The sequence below is a fragment of the Podarcis pityusensis genome (genome assembly GCF_964106645.2).
Source record: "Podarcis pityusensis genome assembly, chromosome: 5".
NCBI lineage: Eukaryota > Metazoa > Chordata > Lepidosauria > Squamata > Lacertidae > Podarcis > Podarcis pityusensis.
Genome location: NC_138032.1, coordinates 15,497,047 through 15,513,684, shown reverse-complemented (window position 1 = coordinate 15,513,684; position 16,638 = coordinate 15,497,047). Strand labels below are relative to the sequence as shown.

Below are 16,638 nucleotides of genomic sequence, written 5' to 3'. Positions count from 1 at the left end.
TTCTCAATTCTGGCGCTCTTCTCTCTCTACCCCACTGCATTCTGTCAGGTAAGGCTATAGGAACTGCGTGCTGAGCCTCTGGGCCACCAGCTATAGATTGTTACCCTGGCACAAGACATCATGCTCCATACCAAACATCAAAGCGAACATTTCGTTCATTGTCCCGATTAAAATGTTCCAGTTGCTTTTGCTGAACTTCGGAAAGAACCCAGCCTTGCAGCCCGAGCTCCGTGAACCGGGGCAGCTTCAGCAGTGCTGCCAAAAGTTTGCCCAACCATTCGCCACAGTTGCCACGTGACGACGGACGGCGGCTGACATCCAGTTCAGAAAGCTGCTCAAGGCCAACTATGTCTTGATAGAACATTGCCCATCCTTGGTCAGAGATCTGGTTGTTATAACTAAGGTCCAGTTCTTGTAGTTGAGCCAGATGCCCAGCTTGGATGACCAGGCCTGAAAGAAGCAACCAGTTCATCATTGTAGGTAACATTGGTTTTCAGAATATACTGTACATGCTTTCAAGTGGTGAAGGGGCTTCTGTATCAGAGAAGGAGTGGTACTTTGGAAGGAGAAAAATCATAGAGAAAAATGAGATTGGGGTGTTCATGCATTACATTGGATGAGTGTAAAGCCTGTGTACCTGTGTTCACCAAAGGTAAGTTGTACACTCATACAATGGTACCTCAGGTTAAGTACTTAATTCGTTCCGGAGGTCTGTACTTAACCTGAAACTGTTCTTAACCTGAAGCACCACTTTAGCTAATGGGGCCTCCTCCTGCTGCTGCTGCGCCGCCGGAGCATGATCTCTGTTCTCATCCTGAAGCAAAGTTCTTAACCTGAAGCACTATTTCTGTGTTAGCGGAGTCTGTAACCTGAAGCGTATGTAACCTGAAGCGTATGTAACCCGAGGTACCACTGTACTTATTCACATGAAATGTTCAATGGGTGTAGAGTCTGTGTACGTATGTACAAAGTTACAGCAGTACAAATTAACAAGTGTACACATTATCACATAAACATCTGTACATGCATAGACAGCTTGTATATATGTTCAGTGCATTGTGTGGACAAGCCAGAGGGTCCTGAGGGTGACAGCACAAGAACAGGCTTTTCTGCAGTGGCTCCCAGCTTGTGAAATGCTCTCCCCAGGGATGCTTGCCCGGCCTGGCGCCATTGTTATACAGTGGTACCTTGTTCTCAAACTTCATCAGTTCTGGGAGTCCGTTCAACTCCTGAAACCGTTCGAAAACCAAGGCGCGGCTTCCGATTGGCTGCAGGAGCTTCCTGCACTCAAGCAGAAGCCGCGTCAGAAGTTCGGCTTCTGAAAAACGTTTGCAAACTGGAACACTTACTTCGCGGCGTTTGGGAGCTGCTTTGTTCAGGAGCCAAGCCATTCGAGTACCAAGGTATGGCTGTATATCTTTAGGTGCCAGGCAAAAACTTGCCTCTGTAACTATCTCTGGCCTTTTAGAAGTAGGATGTTTTTAATGTATTTCTTCCACCACTTGGTTTTAATGTATGTACCTATGTGGGGTTGTTTGGTTGTAAGTTGCTTTGGGTTGCCTTGGGCAAGACAGAGAGACTTAAAAAATAATACATAAGCCTATAGTGAGTATCACCTGGCATTATTTGCTCTGCATAAGCATTGGTAAAATGCATTTATTTCATATCTCCCACCTTGGTCCATGATCAATAGTCCACTGAGTTGAGTCCACTATAAAGCAAATAGGCATGGTGAAATATCCCATTTGAAAATATACTACTGGCCAGATTTCCTTCCATTCGTGGAAAGGTCTCTCATGTCCAATGAACAAATCAGCTCTGACGTGTGGTCTGAAAACAAGGAGTACTAAGGAGAAGGGAAATACAGTTTTATACCAACCAAGGCCACCCAGGTCCTCATCCACCAAGCTGCAGCTGCTTAGTCTTAACACTTTGATCTCAGCTCCAAGGTTTAGCGCTTTCAAAATCAGCTTTAGGTTCCCGCCAACGCATTTATTCCAAGAAAGGTCTAATATCTCCAGTTCAGGAAGGTGAAGGGCAGCATCAGCTGAAAAGATTAGCAACAACATCTTGTGCTTACTGAAATAAATAGGCCTGGTCCAATGCCATTCAACCCTCTGCACCCAGCTGCGTATCTTCAAAATAGATCAGACCGTATACAACATTCTTTCCAACATTCTATCACACTTCAGTGCTACCAATAAACAAAACCCAGAATGGGTCTGTGAAGTTCAAGTGACTTGAGTCCCAGCAGCTAGGAGTCCCCCTAAAGGGCAGATTTGACTCCTTTCCCCCTGGAATCATTGAATGCAATTCTCCCATGCATATAAATGGTTGTCATTTATTCCAGTGGAAAAGCAGAGTGCTGTACTGGGGCACATGGTTGTGGTTAAAGCAAATCTATGTGACTGAGCTTTTCCTGAAAGAAATCGTGCAGGAAGGGTGCCAAGAGGAGCTGCACAATGTACCTCCAAGCATTCTCAGTTCACAACCAGGAGGCCTACCTGCAAAAGTTATGTGAAATGAATGGGAGCTGAGCAGCAACACAACTGCTTATGCACAGCTGCTTATGCAGCAAACCTCCCTGGCGATTTGGGCTCTGTATTGGCAATCAGAAATGTGCTTTTCCTATACTTTTCTAAGAGGGACCTCCCCTAAACCATGTTCAAACATTGAGAAAAAACACATGGGATACAATCCATCCAATGTTGAGTACATTCAACCTCCAATTACTTTCAGTGAGGGATGTGCAACCTAACCATATATGTGTGTGCATGGAACTGTCCCACTGAGCCCTCAATGGGAGTTATCCTCAAGGAAGAGTGCACAGGGCTTTGGCCACAAGTGTGCTAAAATCTCTCTGATAGAAACAACTGCATTTTTTTTCCTTGAAATTAAGATTTCTACAAACATATGGAAGTGTCCACAATGCGGAGGTCCCGGCAAGGGTTACAAAAATTTAAAATTCAGAACAGTTAAATCAGATTACAGTCAAAAGAATAGGGAGGGTCTTGAAAACACACATCTCAGGTGTCAAAGGTCAGTGTAAAGACTGCATCTGTATTAGCAGTCTCCATTCAGCTGCAGGTTGTCACACAGGCCAAGGGATTTTCTCTTTATTGCATCAAATGTCAAAGGATGCAGAGAAAATATCCCAGTTTGTATGACAAGCTTTTCTGTAGATACTGTAGCTGCCAAGGGTGCAGTTTCAAGTGACCACCATATGAAGTGCACATCATGGACATAATCTAGAGGAAGCTACGTGTGCATGTGTTAACTGCATCACAGATAAGCATTACCTATGTGCATAAAGTTCCACTGATTTTAATGGGACTTGGATGTGCCTAATTTTCACTCTGTGTTGCTCCTTTTCCACAGTACAGATATTTGGATAAGAGAACAACTTTATTATAGCTTTGTTATAGGAAGATCAAACAGAATCAGCCTTGTAGGCAAAACAAAGATAGGAACAAGCCTACAGTGTTTCTCACAATGGAGCAATGTTTTTGTTAATTTGGGAATCAATAAACGATGCAATTATGTCTTAAGAAAGAGCTCATATTGCTTTACAGGACACAGTTAAATGAAGAAAAAGAAAAGAAGTTGCCAACTTCTATAATTAACTGTCAGCAGGACTCGAGATCACAAAAAATATAGCTCTTGATGTCTGGAGACTAGAAGAAAGGGGTTGAAAGAGATTCTTTGGACAGTGGCAAAGCATGCTGCTGCTCTTGGTTTGTAGTGTTTTACGTTTTTCAAAGCTTTCATTGTGCTTTTGATTTAGTACTCTGAGCTGCCACTAGAAACCTATTTGAAGAGTTGGATATAATTTCTTGAGTGAATGTGTGAATAATGAATAAACAAAAAAATAGCAAAGCCATCTGCGAAAGAGAGAATGAGAATGAGGGAATGAGAATACTACAATTAAGTATTATCTTATACTGCTCTATGTCTAGCAAAAGATCTTTAATGGAAGGTGGTTATTTCAGTACTGAGAAGCCCTTCAATGAAATGTATTCTCTGCATAGAAATTGAACTTCTGTTCCCCTTTCCATACATTTCATTATATCAGACCTAATGAAAGTAGATGGCTCTGTAATGCACCTCCTGATAAATATTCCCAGGAATGTTTATTCAAATTACTGTCTGTTTCCATTTGACATTCATGCCCAATTGATATACTAGCCCTGTGGACTGGTAAGATGGAGACACAGATAAGGAAAGCTAGAATCATTTTAAGGCATATTCTTACCTAAAGATGCAAATGAATCATGCTTTAAAGAACAATTGCTGAGAAGCACAGATTTCAGTTTTGGTAAAAAACGGAGTCTGCTAAGAAGGTGGTCGGAAGACTTCCCGATGCTTTTATTTAATGATAAATCCAGGTCCTGAAGACTCGACAAAAGGGGAATTACATGGGCTGCAAAAAGATCAAAGGATAGTACAGCTGCAACATCGTAAACATCAACTCCACAATCAACCTAAAGGAGCTGAAAATGTCCCTTCCTTCCGCTCATCTCTATCACTCCCTTTTCTTGGATATTAATATACTATGTTATCTGAAAACTGAAGAATGATCAAATTCCATCAAATCCAGTGATGCCACTAAATTAAATAAACCTTAGCCAATAAACTGTCAGTTTTAGTATATTAACCAATTGATTGATTAAATCTGCATAAATTTGAATATGAATATACTTTTGAATCAAAAAGAATTTTGCTGCTGTTTTCAGATCATGCACCCACATGTTGCAGCAGCCACAAGCTTAGAACGGGCACTACTTTTTCACAGATGCCACCTGCTGCCTCCGTATTTTAGAAGTACTATTTATATTTCGTTGGATGATGAACTTCATCAGACTGTGCCAACAGCTTTGTAGCAAAACAGTCCCACCAAGAAGCAAGAAGTGGATATCGTAATGTTTGGGTGAACTCTGAAGTTTGCAGAAGTGTTTGTGTGTATATCTATATATACACACACACACGCGAGTGGCCAACCCTGCTCCCACCACCAAGCATACACTTAGGCCCCATCTGCATTATACATTTAAGGCAGCATCATACCACTTTAAACAGTCACAGCTTCCCCCAAACTCTCCTCAGGGAACTTAGAGAATTGTGGCCTCCTGGTTTGTACACAAAACAGAAATCCTGACACTAATTAAGCCATGTTGATGGAAACAGCATTGTGGAACGCAGTGGGGAAGCACTGTGGAACGCACCAAAAAAAGCCAATGTCAGTGTGATCCAAGGTGGCAATGTGAACACACCCAAGTGCAAATGTGACTTGAAATGCAGTGGGGAAGGGGAAGACTAAGTTGTACCTAGGCATAGCAGCAAGTTAGAAAATATGTTGGAGAACCTGGGGAGCTGGTGCCTGACAATACTGGGCTGGGCTGCTTATATTGCCTATTATAATACCTATTATTTTGCCAAGTAGTAGCCTTCCAGATATTATGGGACTTCAGCTGCCATCACTCCCATGTAGCATTGCCAACAGTCAGGGACAATGTGAGTTGTTAACCAACATCAGCTGGAGGGCACCTTGTTGGCTAAACTTGCTGTAACTTTAATCAAAGACATTGCTGGTTTGGTCATGTCCACAGAATGGATCCCCAAGGATGTGCTCCTTATGTGGTCCTCTAGATATTGTTGGACTCCAGCTCACATCAGCGCATGCAAACATAGCTAATGAACATTCTGATATTATGGGATTTGTAGTCCAGCAACATCTGGAGGGCCAGAGGTATTTCTGAGCTAGTGGGAGAGATGATTGATTGATTGATTGATTGAAGATAAGATAATCTTCCAATTAAATATTCCACATAATGATTTTGCAAAAACGATTCTACGATTAAATGATTCTGCAATATCTTACTTAAAACAGTCATGTCCTCTTCTGTAATACAGCACTGATGAAGATTCAGGACTTCTAGGTTCCTTAGCTCGGCCAAATGAGCTGCTAAGTACTTGAAACCTCCTCCAATCTCTTTATTACATGACAGATCTAATTCTCTTAGTTCCAGCAGGTGCTGCAAGGCACTAGCTGAAATAAAATAGGCACAGGAAGACAACTTGTCAATAATCAATTTGCCATCAAGGAAATCTGTTGTTAGCCTCCTTTAGTCCTCTTGCACATTCCTTCTCTTCATTGGCAGAGGCTGGCAAAAAAAATAATCAAATCAAATGATGTTGAAATTTGGCAATTTGAAAATTCAAATTTGATATTTTTAATTTCAAATGTTTTCAAATTACACTTATAATACTGCCCAAAATCTGATTGATAAGTAGACCTGAAGCACATTTGGGAAAATATTTTTTAGCATTTTTACCCTAATTTGGATTTATGGGTGTGCATACATTTCTAATTCACATTTAATTCAAAATTTCCAGTTATAGATGTTGACAAATGCATACGCAGAATATATTTAAAGCACATTCAAAGAATTCTGAGTGCTGTAGTTTGTTAAGCGTTGCAGGGAATTGTGGCTCTGTGAGGGGCGAACTCTTTGAGGGCAGAAATGTTCTTCAAGTACTTTAAAGGTCTACTGTGAACACAGCTTCAGTTTCCCATCTGCAATAGAGGTATAATCATAGAACCTCAGAGTTGGAAGGGACTCAAGGGTCAGCTAGTCTAACCCCCTGCAATGCAGAATAATATTCATGTACCTTACAGGGTTGCTGTAAGGATTGCAAGAAGATAATGCATCTGAACAGTCAGAAATTCTGTGCACATGCTAAGTATCATTATTACAAGTCCCAGCTACCAAATCATCACCTGCACTTCACCCCCGAAGACACACCCTTGACAGATGCCAACCAACTTACCTAAACACTTGAATCCATCTAGTTTTAACCCACACCTGTTCAGATTAAGTACTTTCAGTCCTGAGACATGCTTTAATTCCTGGGCAATACTCTCCAGGCTATATCCTATCTTTTTGTTAATTGACAAATCCAGTACTTCAAGGCTGTGGATTTTGTAGAGCTGCCGAGCTGAAAAGAAGCCAAGGGATGAACTGGTCACAACATATTCAGAGCAGATAATGGAAGAGAAATGTAATAAATTTAAAATAGGTTTATTATTAGGAAATCAGGGCACTTGGAATTTAAAACAAAACAAGAAGGTAGTTCTAAATCCAATCGAAAAAGGAAATATTATTTGCCTCATGATAAATAAATGGGAAATAATTTCATTTATCCAGTTTCTAAATATTCTTTTTAAGGTCATGTCCAAGATGTAGTTGTTATCTAGATGTTGTCTGGACTCCCCAGAATAACCACATAACCTTTATGTATGCATCTCTCTTAATGGGAGGTGGGCAGAGGGAGGGAGGGAGGAAGAGATTCTACACATATCTCATTTTAAAATTTAACCCCTTTAGGATTTGAAAAAGGTTATCCTTCTGTAATAAACATGAACCAGTCAATACCTCACACATCTTGAGAGACTGCCCATGCTTCTCAAAAGCCAATCAGACAACATATGCCAATTATGAAGTTTCCTTCCTCATGCTAATGAATGTTAATTTGCCTTAAAGGTAACGGTAAAGGACCCCTAACAGCTAAGTCCAGTCACGAACGACTCTGGGGTTGCAGTGCTCATCTCGCTTTACTGGCCGGCATTTGTCCGCAGACAGTTTTTCCAGGTAATGTGGCCAGTATTACTAAGCCGCTTTTGTCGAAACCAGAGCTGCGCACGGAAACACCATTTACCTTCCCACCAGAGCAGTACCTATTTATCTACTTGCACTTTGACATGCTTTCGAACTGCCAGGTTGGCAGGAGCTGGGACCGAACAAAGGGAGCTTAAACTCATTTAAATGTTGAACCAGTAAGGGGAAAATTTTCAAATGTTGATTTGATCGAACTAACTATATCTTTTGATACACCTCCCTAGCCATTTGTTGTTTATATCGTGCTATTCATTTTCATGACATTAAAATGTTTTAAAGTGTTTTTAACAGGTTCTTATTTATAATTTTAATATTTCTTGCAAAGTGCTTCGAGGTTTTACACCATACTATAATCAAGCAGTTTGTAGAGTTTATCAAATAAATAAACAATGTTTTCATCTCAATCACTAGTGCAAGAAACCAATGAAATAAGTTACTTGCTGAAAGCCACAATAATGACCGTATGGGAAAATTTGGGCAAGCACAATACAAACCATATTTGAAGCCCCCTAACTCATAAATCACAGGGCACAACCTGCCACTTTTCACACAAATTCTTTAACGCATTCAAGTGCAGCAGGTTTAAAATCTTGATTCCATACAAAGTGGTATTTGGTCTGATAGCTAAATAAAATGCTAAAACAGTATTCAAAGCTGCTACATCACTATGCCATGGGCTCTTACCTAGTGATTCACCATCTTCAGAAGTTAGACTGCAATCCATCACTTTTAGTGTTTTGAGTTTATGGTCTTTGGGGATTTTTTGGATTAGAAGAAAAAGCTTCCCACCAATGTTGGTATTCCATGATAAATCTAGTGTTTCAAGGTGAGGAATTACTTCAAGTGCTTCCCCTGTAAATAAGCATTTGATACTATTTTATACATTGATTTGAAGAAGCAGAAGACAATAATGATCGCATCATACTTTTTCACTATTTAAACTTTGGTTTAAGAACATGCAAGAATGTAATAATTTCAGGAACATACATACACAGGTTTGTGTACCCAATTACAGCCCTACTTCAGCAAGCTCATATTTGCATAGTCCGGATGCAGCCTTAGGGCTTATCCACATTTACCTTTCCTCTGCTCTTTCCAGGCACAGTCTGCACGTTAAAGCTCTTTAAAGCTCTGCACTTTAAAGTGTTTGAGTGCTCCCCCTTTTTGCTCCAGAGCTTTCCCCACAAAAACCCACTCTTTTAACACTCAGTAGGAACAAACGTCAATCCACAGTTAACCAGAACTGACACTTACTCCAACTGAGGGCTGAAGAGGGGTTTTGCTGGGAAAACTCCAGGGCAGAAACATCAACACACCTGGGCACGGTGCTTTAAGCGTGGATCTGTGCCTGGAAAGAGCGGGGCAAAAGGTAAGTGTGGACAAGCCCTGTGTCTGAAATGGAATTGCAGGACTAGGTCCCCGCAATTCAGATTAGAATTTACCTAGATCTCTAATAAAATAACCCACTGTAATAACCTCTCGGAGTAAGTTATGCAATTACTGGATGATACCTAAAAACGAAAGATCCATGGCTGTGAGTCTGCAGTTGTTCAGTCGGAGGACTTTCAGCTCTTGCAGACATTTGAACGGAAGGGTAAGAGACTTTAATGTCCCTCCTATTAAATCATTCCAAGAAAGATCAATCTCTTCCAGGCCTGGCAGCAAATGTATTATGGCAACTAGGGGAGAAAGCAGAGTGAGAGATAAACCACTGCTGATATAAGCGCTGATATATGACCGAACTGTGCGTGCACATTAAGGTTTAATGAGGCAGAGACGAAAAGCTGCAAGGTACTATTGGTACTACAAGTAACTCTGTGTAGCTCTGTTCCTACATCTGCAAATAAGGGGGTGGGGGGTTGATATTTTAAGACTAAGATGGCTCCAATCCATTCATCTCCTCCATGCGCCTGGGAAGTCAGGTGGCAGCAGAGAGGTGACCAAAGAAGAGAACCTCCAGCCTGCAGACCAAACTTCACCCACCAGCCCTCCTCATTTGGTCCGTGAGGTCAACTGAGGCAAGTCGCACCCATCCAGCTTAACTCTTATATAATGCCATGTGTGTTGTGGGGGGCAGATATGGCCAGGACTTGGCTGAAAGAGGCTTTGCAGGGGCTACAAACTTTTGTAATTGTTTAGATATTTTGATTATATTAAGGGGCTATATTTTTAAATAAATAAACACACATAGCTGTGGCCAACAGATTGTGATTAGGGCAGAGGGCCGTCTCCATACACTGTGCATTGAGCTCACAAAATCCTTTTGGCACACCACAGCTCAGAGTAAATCCCTGACTGCCGAAGCTTGCTTTCCCTTTTGCAAGTGAGCCTAAATTTTCATCTATGCATACAAATGATCACATGTAGATTTTATGTAAATTTGTGCCATAGGCCTGTGCACTCAAGTATTTAACAATGCCTCTGAAGCCATTACTAGAGTGAAAAAATACGTATCAAAATGTATACTCACCCAGCTCCATTATATCTGTTGTACTTAATGCACAATTATTTAAGTCCAAAACCTTGCTAGAGGGCTGTTTGCCCAATTTCCCCAGGAAATTCTGGACTCTTTGCGGACACAGCATTGAGTCTGTGGAACCAAGACAATGGAAATGTAGTGACCTGAATGGTTTTCAACAATCCCAACATTTGCTGAAAACCAACCAAACCATGCTTCTGATCATGCAGGAGACTCTCTCCTGGCAGATCATGAACATATTTCTCGTAATCATCGTTAACATGCAAAATGCCTTCACAGCTGCTGCACAGCAGTTCTACATCTTCACCTGATGAGTCCAAAATCTTGTTCTGGTCAGTTACTGCCAGTTCACACTCTATTAGTATATATGTGAAATGACTTTTTGCCCCAATGTGCACCACTGTACACTTGCTTACATGGAGTTGCATTTGTTCATTGACTGCCCATTCACCCAGTTTGGAGTTCCTCACAATCCCGTTTGCAAAACATTGGGACAACATGGTGGGTGAAAATGCTACATCTGTCTTCACTCACAGATGTTTCAATGTTACATCTGTCTTCACTCACAGAGAGCTACTCTTGGAGCACAGGCCCCCTGGGCAGACAGTCCCTGTTCTTCAAGTGCTCTTTCTTATCACTATTACCTGGTGCAGGGAAAATCTGCTCCACCATTTGAGTTTCTAAACAGGAATCGTTCATTTTGTGTCCTCTGCTTCCTTTTCCACTTTCCTCTTTGGATTCCTCGTGGTCTGAGCCCTGGTACTGTTCACATCCCCCTTTCTCAGCAGAGGGTTTCTTCTTCTGGATCTGACTTCTAAAGAAGTTGAATGGGGATCTCTGAAAAAAGCCATCTGCACCCTTTTCTGTGCTTGTCCACTTTGCGCCTTTCCGAGGAGAGAGAGAAAGAGAGGCAGAAATTGTGTTTCGGATAGCACTTGCTCTTGAGCAAAGAAGGCAAAGAAGGCTATGCACTGTGTACTATGTACGCCCACACAATTTCATCGTAAGAGAAAGTTCAGAATGTATTGCAACTCCTGCCATGGTATGTACATAGTTATTACTTCCTAGCCATCTCTTCTTATTTTTCTGTATTTCTACACTGTCCAATCGTCAAGGTCCTCTGGGCCGTTCACAAACAAAAATACATTTAATCACAACAAAACATTCATGGAAACCATATCAATATAACCAAAATAAAAGCACAGGCACCAAGGACAGGGAGAAATCCAGTTTGTATTTAAAGGCAAACTTACCTTTAAGTTTGGGAATTTTTTACTTTGTGGGGTGTGTGATACTGTGCTTTGAAGCCTGGGTTGTTGGGACTTCAAATTGCAATGCAGGGTTGATTGAAAGCCCTGTTGCAAACAGCCCCAAACTGCTCTTTAAGGCTCTGAAAACCAGCTGAAGGGTGGTGGGAGCACACCTTGTTCTGGCAAAGGAACAATCAAGAGCTCACTTTAAGCTCCTGATTCTTCCTTTGCAATACCCATAGCAAACCTGAAATCACATATGGCATCAGGTGTGAGGGAGGTGGGCATGGTTTGGAGACCAAATCTGGCATAAAAGCCAAAGGTTCCCCACCCCATCATACAATATTTATTCTTGCTAACTACTGAGCATTTTGATCTGTTGGTTGCACCTGTTTTTAAGCATTGCTCCCTGAGTTCTTGGGACAGAGCATGCTAAAGCTTAAAATACATAATACAGAATAAGCATTGCCAGAGGTTTTTAAGAGATACAGTAAAACAACCTACCTTCAGCTTCCATTTTTTTTTAATCGAAGGGTTGTTTTACCTTTCCAAGTATTTTCATGGCTTATGAAACAAATCAGCTTTGATGCTGATCATCCTTTGAGTTTGCTCTTGATTCAGTTCCAGTTGCTTTATTGCTTGTCTTCAGACACTTTCTGTTCTTATATTAGCTTTCTCATGCAATATTCTTGATTTGGTGTGATGGTGAAGCAGGGACATACACTCTTCAGAAGAACTGCAGAGTTCAAAAGTATTTTCAAGGGAGATGATGGTCTGGTGGAAAGCATTACCGTAACTTTTTCTTTGATGTGTCTTTTCAACGGTTTTGCCCAACTACCTCCTTGAACATTTCATTTGAACAGTCTGGTCAGCATTTTTTGTGCAGTGGGGTAGGATCATTCGAAGAGAAAAGAGGAAGTAGTTGTGTAGACTTTGATACCGGAGCCTCTTACATGTGACGGATTGCTGGCAGCTGGGAAGGCTGAGTCACTTTATAGCTCAAATTACAAGACTACCTGAAGAAAAAAAGGATCGTTGTGTTCCCTTTTAAAAGTAACACTGATGGAGTCTGGGAAAAGCCGAGAGATCAAATAGCTAGCATACTTCTGTGAAGATAAAGTTATGAAGCAATATTATTACAGTGTTTTCATTTCCCAAAAATATCTTATATCTATTGTGATTTAGTCTTCACAGTTAGTCCTCATAGTTATGGTAGGATTCATAATGAAATCTGCCAAAATCTTTTGAAGAGAGTGATCTGCCAGAAAAATGCTCTGTTTCTTCTGGCCACAATTACTTCTGCCATTAATGTAGCACATTATTTATTTTAAAATTTACAAAGGTCTTTGTCATTTCTACTATGTTTGCACGAACAAAATTCATTTAATTTTTTTTCCATTAGGTTTTCACGCAAAACATCTTAAGAACATCATATGTTACCATTCTTATTCTTCTGTGACTTCCCATATCACTGCAATGACAAAATTCCTATTAAGCAGATCACTATCATTCCATTTTACAGATTCAGAATTGAGGCTGAGAAATGAGTGACGTGTCCAAGGGCCAAGACATATGGTATCTAAACTCAGTGCTTTTTCAAAGACAAAGGCACAATTCTTGCCCAACTGGTGCTTTAGAAGGCAAAATCTGTTGGAGCATCTGTCCTGTTATGTCCCCTCCCAGACCCACAGATGTTAATCTGTGGCCCTTCTCTGGGTGCCCTCTCTGAGGAAGGTTTGGAGGGTGGTGACAAAGGCCTTTTCAGTTGTAGCCCTCTGCTTGTGGAATGCTTTCCCCAGTGAGATCCACCTGGTGCCTGGATAAACATCCTTTTGGTGCCAGGTATTTACTTATCTCTTCTCCCATGCATTTGAGAGATGATTTATTGGATGACATTTTTTGTTGCCAAAGCTTTTGCAGTTTTAACATGTCTTTAGGGATTTTTGTATGGTTTTATTGTAATATATTGGGTACACCCTTCATTTCTTTTTGATTTCGTGTTATGCCTTATGTTTTTAAATCTTTGTAAGCTGCTTAGAAACTTTTTACATAGCAAATGCCTAATAAATTGAATTGTTAATAATAGCAATGCAAAAATGTATCTGTCTTTGAATCTAAGAATAAAAAGTAAGAATTACCGGTACTAGTTGAAGATTCAGGAAAAAATGGGAGTAGCACATCAGATGAACTCATTGGATACTCACTTTTCCACTGCACACCCATGAGATGAAGTGCCAGAAAGTCAAGGAACACACCAAAGTATTGCAGAGATTTCAGTGCAGAGCAACCAAGAGGTGATGGATTGATGAAGGAGTGTGTACATAGCACACTGGTTGAAAGACGGGTAATGTTGGGTAAATACATCATTCTGCAAATATACAAAGGGTGTGAACACACAGGACAAGAAAAAGTTAACTCTGGTGATGTACAGAGTTATGGAATAGCAAAATACCGAAGGCAGTGGGCAGCTGTATTTGGTCTTCAGAACCTCAAGCTTGGCTTAGTCTCTTGCAAGAATCTCCAAGAGACCCCATTCCTTCCAAACAGGCCTGGTTAATAGATGATGTACTTATTTTCTTTATTTTCTGATGCCTCCAGTTTTGTGGCGGATACTGTATTCATTCAGCTGGTATCATCTTCTGCATTTCACATAGAAATGGTGATCACACAACTTTGCTAGTATGTACGTTAAAATCTCCAGAACTTTACCATTTGAAAGATGAGATGTGCAGCAATACTAAAATGTGCAGCCTTATATGATATCGCAGTAATCCAGAAACACAATGGACCATTGGTCCAGCCAGCACAATATTGTCTGCACTGATTGGCAGTGTCTCCCCAGAGTTTGAGACCAGGAATTTCATTTCCAGTCCTATTTGGAGATGCCAGGGATTGACCTTTTGCTTGCACCTGTTCTGAGCTATGGCTCTTCCTCTTTCGCATGTGAAAATGGGTACCTAATCACTGGAAGTGAGCTACTTGGCCACCAGGTTCATGCAGCACGAGACCTTTTAATCTCTGGTTGAGGAGGCACTGCCTGGTTAGCCTGTAGCTCCAGCAATGGTGCGGTGGGAAGGCAATGAAGTTAACTGCCCCTTCCCATGGCTTCAGTTAGTATTGAGCTGTCCAAGAGGAGATGCTCCAGCCCCAGAAATGAAATCATGATGAGGGAACTGTTTCCCCATATAATTGTGGAACCTTTAAAAAGCAGCGGTTGTTGGAGTAGTTGTTGAGGACGGGCTGTAGCACACAGGTAGAGCTTCTGCTTTGCATGCAGAAGGTCCTGAGTTCAATCCTTGGCATCTCCAAGTGGGGCTGGGGGAGACCCCATCTGAAAGCCTGCCAGACATAAGAACAACCTGCTGGATCAGTCCAATGGCCCATCCGGTCCAGCATCCTGTTCTCACAGTGGCCACCCAGATGCCTATGGGAAGCCAGTGAGCAGAGCATGACACACACATTACTACTCTCCCCTCTTGTGGTTTCCAGCAGCTAGTATTCAGAAGCATTGATGCCTACCCACTTGGCCCATGACACTGTTTGGGCCAAGCACACCTGCCCTAAACCTAAAAATTGAGGCTAGTATTGTACTGTGCTTGGAAGCTCCAACCATCAGCTGTGGATGACACTGAGTTCAATAGAACAATGGTCTGACTCTATATGGTGTGTTCTACAAGCTGGAGATAGCATAGCGGTCTAGGCATTGCAGCACTCACCTCTGCTTACACTACAGAGGGACAGGACTGGGGGTATATCTGGGTTATCAGGCCATGCTTTTGTAGGAATAATATAGTCAGAAAGGGAATGCTAGTGACTATTTTCCTTTCTCAAAGACATGCAGGACATTCTTTTCCAAAAGCATGTTTTACTCAGGTGCTGAACTTTGCGACTATGATAAGGTCTTGTGCTTTCTTGTGTGATTTTCAGAAGAAAACCTAGCTTCCAAATGCACAAGGAAACAGGTTTCATAAGTTGTCTTGCATTCACATCGTACAAAGCACAGAAGCCTTGACAATGGAAGTTATCAAGTTACTAATGACTGATTTCAAGGAGGGCAGATTCTGGCCACGGAACTGCTTGGGTGTTTCTTGTGTACACACCATCTACAAATATATTCCTTCCACTTCGTCACCATGATATGCCAGAAGGGGAAGGGACTAGGTGGACAGAAGAAGGACCGACCCTTAATGGGGACAACCTCGTTAGCTGCATCCCACGCAGCATCCTCCTTTGAAAGATTAGCGTGGATTTTTGTACTTTGCCTCATCATGACTCCTTAATCCGGCATATAGTCTAAGGGAATAATGCCATTAGAGGATTAATGCCACAAGTTGATTTGAAAAAAAGGATTTGCAAACACCAAAATCCTATATTGCATGCACTTAATCATGAAGTATTATTTTGAGGATTTCCTTTTCAGTTTAGTAGTGAGTCTAGCCCAGCCTAGGTGGTACTTCGCAAGAAGACACTCAATTCTGCCATCTCAACATAAAAGTTTACAGCTCAAAGGCAAAGAGCCCTCTATAGTATCAGACATACCCTCCAACATTTCTCTGAGGAAAATAGGGACGTCCTATTCTATAATAATAATTTTACTATTTATACCCTGCCCATCTGTCTGGGTTGCCCCAGCCACTTCGGGTGGCTTCCAACATATTAAAAAAAATCATTAAACATTTTTAAAAACTTTCTTATATAGGGCTGCCTTCAGATGGCTTGGGAGTCAAATAACTCCATACCCTCCAACATGTCTCTGATGAAAATAGGGATGTCTTAAAAGGGCTTAGGAAATGGAGGCATTATGCACATGGTACTTTGTCTTACCTTGCATGCCATCAAATCTGTGCTGGAGAATGTGAGCATGGGGATGGTGTCCCACTGTACATACACTGTTTCCAAGCGATACATCTAAAACAGACCTGATAAATAAATAAATTGGTGGCTAGAAAATATTTTCCACAGAATACATTACTCTCAATTTTACCCATGGACTGCCATCTGTCCAGATTTTAATTTGCTCTGAACTAATTTTTAGATGTATTTTAATTAACTGATTGCCTGTTTTCATGTTCTTTGTATACTGTGTTAGTTTTATGATGTTAGCCGCCCTGAGCCTGGCTCTGGCCAGGGAGGGCGGGGTACAAATAAAAATAATTTTTTATCATCATCATCATTATTATTAGTTGGTCAAAACCATGATTTGCACACAACTGCTTGGAATGACTATAGCATT

The 16,638-nt window shown here is 41.2% G+C and overlaps 1 protein-coding gene across 14 annotated transcripts in view; it reads right to left on the bottom strand.

The window, feature by feature from the left end:
* Nucleotides 1-118: 118 nt before the first annotated feature.
* The window catches only part of LRRC31 (leucine rich repeat containing 31), a gene marked incomplete at its 3' end in the record, with an annotated part of 40,147 nt that continues 23,627 nt past the window's right edge, over nt 119-16,638 (bottom strand). For 6 of the 14 annotated variants that reach the window (XM_081007996.1, XM_081007993.1, XM_081007994.1 and 3 more), the window contains 11 exons: nt 15,604-15,698; nt 13,610-13,773; nt 10,800-11,039; nt 10,147-10,266; nt 9,188-9,355; nt 8,361-8,528; nt 6,829-6,996; nt 5,879-6,046; nt 4,253-4,420; nt 1,880-2,047; nt 119-450 (listed from right to left, as the gene is read on the bottom strand). In XM_081007996.1, coding sequence (XP_080864122.1) covers nt 119-450; nt 1,880-2,047; nt 4,253-4,420; nt 5,879-6,046; nt 6,829-6,996; nt 8,361-8,528; nt 9,188-9,355; nt 10,147-10,266; nt 10,800-11,039; nt 13,610-13,773; nt 15,604-15,629 — 1,890 coding nt within the window. In that variant the 5' untranslated portion in view covers nt 15,630-15,698. Of the gene's footprint in view, nt 451-1,879; nt 2,048-4,252; nt 4,421-5,878; nt 6,047-6,828; nt 6,997-8,360; nt 8,529-9,187; nt 9,356-10,146; nt 10,267-10,799; nt 11,040-11,909; nt 12,422-13,609; nt 13,774-15,587; nt 15,699-16,229; nt 16,325-16,638 lie in introns of those variants that run through there. The other 8 variants (XM_081007989.1, XM_081007990.1, XM_081007988.1 and 5 more) reach the window with 4 other exon arrangements.